Below are 8095 nucleotides of genomic sequence, written 5' to 3' on the forward strand. Positions count from 1 at the left end.
AATCTTGACTGTGAGTTGTGCTTTTGTAAAATAACAAAAGCAAGTGTGCTTAATTGAGATCGTGCACTTGAAGATTGTTGCGCACTTATGTCATCAAGAAATACATGTATCTTGCAATCAAGGGCGAAGGTGAGAGACACCGGGAAAGGTTCTGCTACGCTTACAATAGTTGTAGCATCAATGTTCAAGGAATACAATGCTGACCCGCCATCTGCCCTATTTTTGTGCTTGACAACTGGGCTATCAATGTGAACAAAGACACCTAGGTGGAGCTTGTCAATGTAGAGGTCTATGTATGGATCATTGACGACAATCGTAATAGTGTCGGTGCACTCTTCATCCACTAAGTCAACCTTCAAGTAACGATTGTATTTCAATTGGTCAAGACCAACCTTGTAGGTCCCATAGATTCAATATCTTGCCCTCAATACAGAATCGTGGGCTTGAGTCAAAGATATCAACAATCAAGAATTGTGGGAGAACACTTTGAGCAAATGGAATGATGCTAAGATCAATAGGCTTGCTACGTAGTTGAGATGATTCACCCACTTTATATAGGCCAAAATCTTGAACAACAAGCTCAACTTCAATCGGACTTGGATCATTAGAAATGTTAAGAGGTATCTCCTCAAAACAATTTGGGACAATTATTGCTTGCAGCGACAGCGGAGCCTCAGTAGACAAAGGCTCAATATGAAGAGGTCTTGCCTTGTTTAGTGCATGAGATGGAACAGTTGTTTCAAGATATGCTTCCTTGTTGACATTAATGGGCTCCACTATAGCTTGGTTGCCTACAGAATCCAAAAGATAGCAACATAAGCGAACAGGCTGTACAAGTCAATAAAATGGCTCTCAAAAAAAGACACTTTTACAAAAAAGAAGACTCATGTCCAGATTTCAGCGATTCATTCAAATGAAACAATGCGCGTGCAACAGGCTTGTGAGGCCTATGAAGCTCTTCCTTTGATCTTTTGCAAGGTGGTGATGTTGTGTGTGTTGGGGATGTGTTGATAGATTTAGCACTCGAGATAGCAGTAGATTCTATCAACCTTCGGAGCTCTACAAAACATCAATTATGAGGACCTAATGCCTTCTAGATATAACGAAAAATTCGGGAGTGAAAGCTAGAAAGGCAAGCACTCATTTGTGATACAAATTACTCCTTGGATATTAAAGCACCTAGAAGGCAAAGAGGTGCTTGCAATTATAGCAAGGTGGGTAATCATATGAGAGTGGTGAATGTGCTTGTCATATAGGTCTATGTGTGTTTGTGTGTCTTATAGAGAGAGAGAGAGAGAGAGAGAGAGAGAGAGATGTCATGACACGAGACAAGACGAGAACTCTTATGCTCTAGTGTTATGCAATCAACAAGATAGGAGTTTTTAAGTCTTTAAGAGTGCATGCACCTACAATAGTGGTCTTCAAATGACATAGTACAAGCATATTGTTGCACGTGTTACGCATGCAATGCTATCGCGGTGGAGAGAAGCCACAATGCGAGGATGCAAAATAAATCCTAAGTGTGTTTCAAAATCTCGTTGTGCATCAAATAGTGTATTCAAGGGACAGTGCTCATAGCCTCAACCACTCAAAATATTGCTATTGGAGCCCGTCCCGCTTGTCAGACATGCGATGTCCTCGATCACTATTTTCAAAAGCAGTACATGTGACTTTTTCTAAAAAGTCCCTAAAAGGTAAGTCTTCTCTACTTATTGAGGTAAATCAATTGATTAGAGCAACATTGCTATTGACCTACTGCTAGATTTTGACTATCTTTTGACAATGCAAGTAGCACTTCAAGACTAGAGAAGCATCATGGCACATGAGCATAACAAGCTCCGATTGGGAGAAGTGTTAGAGATGAGGCCAACAATCGAAATTGGCACAAGAAAGAAGTGAAGCCCATGCAAGGATTCAAGCGTAGCATAACACAGCAACAAGAGAAATGACTAAAGCAAAGATTAGATTTGCAAAATAGTAATCAAAATAACCATCTTCGAACAACGATATTTGCCAATTGATATTTGTTAATTTCGGAATGAGTAGCAAATTCGTAGATACATTTCACAATGCAAATTCTTCAAAAGTTTGACGAAGCAAAATGAGGAACTACAACACAAAAGTTGTCACAATAAGCCTCACCGCGTTCAAAATCCATGTTGTCATCACCATCAAGGTCTCCACTGCTTACATACCATTCTCGTCCTTCAGCAACAAAAGAATTCCCACTATGTTGTTTGGAATCCATTGGCAAGCAAAGGTAAAGGTAATTTTAATACTAAATGAGCTCATAGATTTTGAGATGCACAGAGGCAGAAGAAGGGCTGCTCTTATACAATTTGATAAGATAACATAATTTTAATACTCAATCTCCACATAGCTTTTGAGATGCAAAAAGAGAGAAGAAGGCCTCCTCTTATAGAGTTTAATAAGAGCGATTGCACACTGGCGCCCTTTGAATGCTGACTCTGCTTGCTGTCATGCTCGCCGCAAGGCCGAAACGTGGTCGTTTCTGGATTGCAAACACCTGCACCTCGCATCACATTGAATGTGCAGCAGCGCAAAAAACAGAGCCGTTTCGGGCTTTCCATCAAGCATTCAATGCGTTGCAAGGCGTCACACACAATGCGAGAGAAAAGAAAGCCGTGCAGGCTTACCATATGACGGAGTAGATGGCCTGCATCATGCGCACAAAAAATCCGGTCTTCATAGGCGCCTACCTTCAGTTGTGGACAAGGGTACGTTGGGCTCCATTTCGCCACGAGTTCCCCATGAGCTGCAGAGAAGGTCCCGTCATCCATGCGGTGCAACAGGCTTCAAGGAAACGTAAACAACTTCTATAGTCTAAAGCCCTAAATGTTTATGCTCTAATCCACCTGGCACTCATCGACCCATCCAAAATAAACGGCGAGAAAAATACACGTTTTCTCCACCACCCTCTCTTATGGCCTCTGCAGGCCAAAAAAAAAATCATCTCGTTTCACATTCATTGGCTTTCTAAAATAAGTCTTGGAGGAAAGTTCAAGTCTTGGAGGAGAGTTCAGATAGACATACTTTCAATGCTTTTCATAATGATTGAGACTTAAATGTTCTTTTGATTTTAATATATTAAATAGGTCTTTTTATTTCACCTTTCATTTCACACTTATATATTCTTTTGATTTTAATATATTAAATGGGTCTTTTTATTTCACCTTTCATTTCACAACTTACATCTTAGATAGCTTGATCTTTTTTGCATTCTATTATTTTAGAATGTGAAAATGAAGATTCACCTTGCATAATTTTAGTCAAACTCTACACACACACATAACTTTCTTAGGAGAAGAGAGTTAGTATGCGTTTGAAATTTAATTATTATCTATACCAATTAGACTTACCTTTTCATGAAAACAATAAAAATCTTCTTTTCCTTTTGGCTACATAAGGCCTTAGTAAAGGGGTGCATTTTGGGTGCAATTGCGGCCATTGGATAAAGCCTGCTAATTAGTGTCACATGGCAATAAGCTTTCCTTTTTGGCTTTCTAAACTAAGCCTTAGAGGATTGTTAGGTTAGACATACTTTCAATGTTTTCAGTGACGATTGAAACTTACTTTAGATATTATTTCAATTTTAAAACAGCAAATGGATCTTTTTATTTCACTTTCATTTTACATCGTGACATGTCTTGACTTTTCTTGCATTCTATTGTTTTAAAATGTTAAAGTGAAGCTTCACGTTGCATTATTCTAATAAATTCTATGGATACACACACACACACACACACATATATATATATATATATATATTATTATATTTATATTTATATTTATTCACACACATATATTTATTGATGAGTTCTTTTTAGTTCACATTTTATTTCACAGCCTCACCAGCTTGACTTTTCTTGCATTCTATAACTTAATTCTAGTCAACATTTAAGAAAGTCTGTTTTATTAAGCGAACCTCGGCCGAGTTTCCTCCCCACAAAAAAGTGAACCAAAACTACTAGCATAAATTTAAAATTTGCAGAATTTTTCAACTATTTTCTTAGATATTTCACCAGTTTTTCTTCCATTTACCATGGTTTGTGACTAGCTAGTCTTGATTTTCAACTGGCTCAAGGCTAAGCTGAGGCAATCCTTTCTTGAACACTAATTCTACTTAAACTCAACTTGATGATTTTATCACTTTTTAATTGTTTTAGAAAACCATCGTGATTCTTTCACTTGTTACTATTTCTTGTAGACCCTTTTGAGAAAGAGTTGACATTTGTGTACCTCTCTCTTTAAGGAGGGGATTGAGTATTTATTGCATGTCACACAAATACTCTTTCACCTCTTTTTCTCGATTTGTTACCATGCTTCCAAATATTTTAGTAAGGTTCAGGGAGATTGTGTCCAAAGAGACGGTGTTTAGGTACCTAGCAGCCCCTCTGGAAGTGGATATATAACCCACAAGCAAAGATCCTCATGGGTGTTGGATAAGATAAGGAGAAAGATGTGAAGGTGTGAGAGCAGATTGAAAGTGATCAATTTGTTTATGCTCCCATACTTATCATTTAATGGCCCGCTGCTCAAGATAGCCAAATGCAACTGGAAGGAGTTCCTTAAACCAGTGAAGAGATTCCTCTAGAAAAACAACAATAAAGACTCACTGCCTTGGAAATGGGCAAGTTGGGAGGCCATAGCAAGGCCGGTGGGGCAAGGTAGTCTTGAGATTCTAAACCCTAGTACTCACGCGGAGGCTCAATGTGCCAAGTTTGCGGCTGCAATCACAAAGCAAGATCAAGCCTGGGCTGTAATGACTAAGGCCATGATGCACAATGCCAAACTGTACTCGCAAGGCAGCCAATGGAAAGGACTAGATCTACACGACAAATTACTTGCCCCTCAGTGGTCTAACTTGAAGCTTGGGGACTTAACGAGCTGGCTCGAAAGTGTAGCAAAGCGGTGGAGGCCCTGGAATGGGGAGAGGTAACTAGATACTTCCGCAATTCGATGTCTCACTGGTCCCCTTGGTTGTCTAAGGTGGGGAGCATCTTGTTGACCCTTGCCTAGAGGGAGGTGGCCAGAAAGATGAAGAACAAAGGACTCCATCAACTAGGCCAATTTTGGGACTGCAGTAGCAGCGGCGGCAAAGGGTCGGACCAACTTGCCTCCAAGTTCAGGCTCAATGGGACGGAGAGATTGTTGGTAAATAGAGTTTTAGAATGGCTGAATAATTGTTGCCTACCTTCATGAGGATCTAGGTTTGATTGAAAAGTTTGGTGGTGGCCTATAGATATACATTTCCATAAACCTCACACTAGGGAGGTGTACAACACATGGCTTTGTTGGATTGGTTCTACCCCCTGAACAAACAATGGGGCAAGCAATGGCCAAAGGCAAGATGGGTGAAAATTGTTGAGAATATCTGGTGACCAAGATGGCCGCTTAAGAATAAGGTCTTTATTTGGAAAGTGCTCTGGGGGGCCTTGCTGACCGAGGTGAAGTTCCTAGCTAGAGGTATTGGGCCAGATAAATGCCCACAATGCAGATCTGCAAGTGAGAACCTGCCCCACCTATTCAAGGATTGTCTAGGGATTTGTGGCCTCACAGGGAAGATTTGTAAGTGGATTCAAAAGACATGGAAGATTGGGTTCTTCAAGAACGATCTTTTTCTTGGGAGGGAGGCAATCATGAGCCATTCACTTCTCATCAATACACAAATTGTCAAGTTATGTTACTTTGAACACGTATGGAAGGCCAAGAATGGTAGACTTTTTGAGAACCGCATTGAAACAACAAGGTTTATGGAGATTATTCAAGAAAGCACGGTAACAATTATTGCTATTGAAAAAAGGAGAAACTGTGAACAGTGGGACAAGGTGGTGATTGCAGCATTGTTGGAATTGCATGGGTAAGGATTTGTTTCTGAGCCAGACAGGTCTTTCACCAGTTTCGTGGAGTGGCCTCCCTATTAGTCGATGTACTAATGTTTGCTGGAAGACATCATGACTCGTCATGAGCCTGAATAGTATTTGTAATTATTTTGGGTTTATAATATGATATACTCACGTTTGTGAGTTTTTCTTTTTTAAAAAGTAACTATTTTTTATGCTTTTGGAATATATTGTAACATAAATAGTCCATTGTTATACTTGCTTTCAAAAAATACAATATGATAACAAATGTTTTAAAATATCCATGTTATTTTGTTGTTTTCCTTCTCTCAAAGAAGCATCTTGTTATTAAATTCCTCCCAATAGCCTTATGCAAGCCATAGTGAACTTTCACCTTTTTTTAATATAAAAAGTTCACATAATGTGAGTATAGTTGTAAAATAAGCATAGAAAATAATGGAACAATTTAATGAAATAATCTTCGTAAAGTCCTTAAATGAATGGACCCTTTATAAATTGGAAAAAAATATTCATTGAGTCAATACTTCATCGTAGGATCAAACTCCTAGGAATTCACTCTTTAATCCTTTGTTCTCTAAAGCCATTTTGTTTGCTTTCTAAAAGAAACTTTACTGTTGTGTTGGGTTAGGGAGACTTTCCTTGTTTTCAATGCATCTGGAGACTTATTTTAAATGTTTATTTCACTTTCATTTCATATACTACATGTCTTTAGTTTTTTTGCATTCTATTCTTTTAGAATGTTAAAGTGAAACTTCACTTACATAATTCTAGCAAATTCTATGGATATACACACACATATTAATGAGTTTTTTTAATTTCACATTTCATTTCACAGTCTCACATGTCATTTCACAGTCTCACATGGTTTAACTTTTTTTACATTCTATAACTTAATTATAGTCAATATTCAGGAAAGTCTCTTTTATTAAGCAAGATTCAAAATTCAAAATTTATAAGATTTTTGAACTATTTTCTCACATATTTTACATTTTCTCACATATTTCACTAGTTTTTCTTCCCTTTACCATGGTTTGCAACCAGGTAGTCTCCATTTTCAATCGGCTCAAAGCTAAGCTGAGGCAATCCTTTTTTGAACACTGATTCTACTTAAACTCAACCTAATGATTTTATCATGTTATAATTATTTTAGAAAGCCACTATGATTCTTTCACTTGTTTAGTATGCCAAAGAGTTGAATGCAATTTTGAAAATCGCTTAAAAAAGGACATGATTTCTTTCTCTTCAAGACTTTTAAGCCCCTTTGAAGGACACGTGTCCAAAATTAAAAGTGAATGACCTTCACCATATGGGTACTAAGGCCGTTAACACACCAAAAACAAGTGATCAATATATTCACTAGGCCTGCCATGTAAAGAATCAATGCTTAGTGCTATCAACTTTGCAAGATTTCAATGAAACTTAAATTGAATTTAAAATCCATGTCATCACCATAACTAGCCACTAACATTAAAGACAATGAAAAAGCCTCATAAATTTCAACTTTATGAGCACAAGGAAAATATATTGAGGACCATGAAAAAGAGCCCTTGTCTTCTCCATCATTTCCATCTTTAAAATGACCACTCTCTTTCAACCAATGTAAAGTTTTCTCTTTTTAGAAAAACCTAAGATTGTTTTTGGTTCAATACATTCACCCACCTATTGTGGGTTTTGAAAAAGAAAAAAAAAAAGGAAAACCTACGATTGGTGAGAGATGTCATGGCTCGGCGTGAGCATGACTTAAATTTTTGTAAACGTTTGGTTATGCTAATATAATTCACTCAGAAGTGTGATTTTTTTTTTTTTAAGAGAGGAAAACCTACTTTGCTTTAAGCCAAGGCCAATAAGTGTCACCCTTAAGAAAAAGTATATTGACAAAACTATTAATAAAGAAAAGATGATCATTGAAGAGCGCACCTATCCTTCACACAATAACTTCATCTTCAATGATTGCTCTTTTTGTCTCCGATCATTTTTTTCTCCTCGTGAAAATACCAAAAAATCTGTTTAACCAACCCAATAAGGTGAAGCAATGCTAAGGCTCCTCCCTTTGAGCAGGCCAAAAAAGAATGTGAAATAATATACATTCTCTGTATATTTTGTGGCTTTTTGGTTTGCCAAATGCAAAGGCCGGGATTTTGTTGAGTTTTTTGACTTGCTAAGCAAGTGACAAAATCACGGGCCTGCCCATTAGAAGAAGACAATGAAAT

At 37.7% G+C, this 8095-nt stretch overlaps 1 protein-coding gene across 1 annotated transcript; it reads right to left on the reverse strand.

The window, feature by feature from the left end:
• Positions 1-2425: 2425 nt before the first annotated feature.
• LOC147417742 (uncharacterized) lies at positions 2426-2801 on the reverse strand. Its single transcript, XM_086507334.1, has 2 exons — positions 2658-2801; positions 2426-2527 (listed from the first exon to the last, which is right to left on the reverse strand). The coding sequence occupies exons 1-2, from the start codon at positions 2799-2801 to the stop codon at positions 2426-2428; spliced, it is 246 nt and encodes an 81-aa protein (XP_086363460.1).
• Positions 2802-8095: the final 5294 nt, after the last annotated feature.

This window comes from Adiantum capillus-veneris, chromosome 30, assembly GCF_014529385.1.
Source record: "Adiantum capillus-veneris isolate H3 chromosome 30, ASM1452938v2, whole genome shotgun sequence".
In the NCBI taxonomy this organism is placed as follows: domain Eukaryota; kingdom Viridiplantae; phylum Streptophyta; class Polypodiopsida; order Polypodiales; family Pteridaceae; genus Adiantum; species Adiantum capillus-veneris.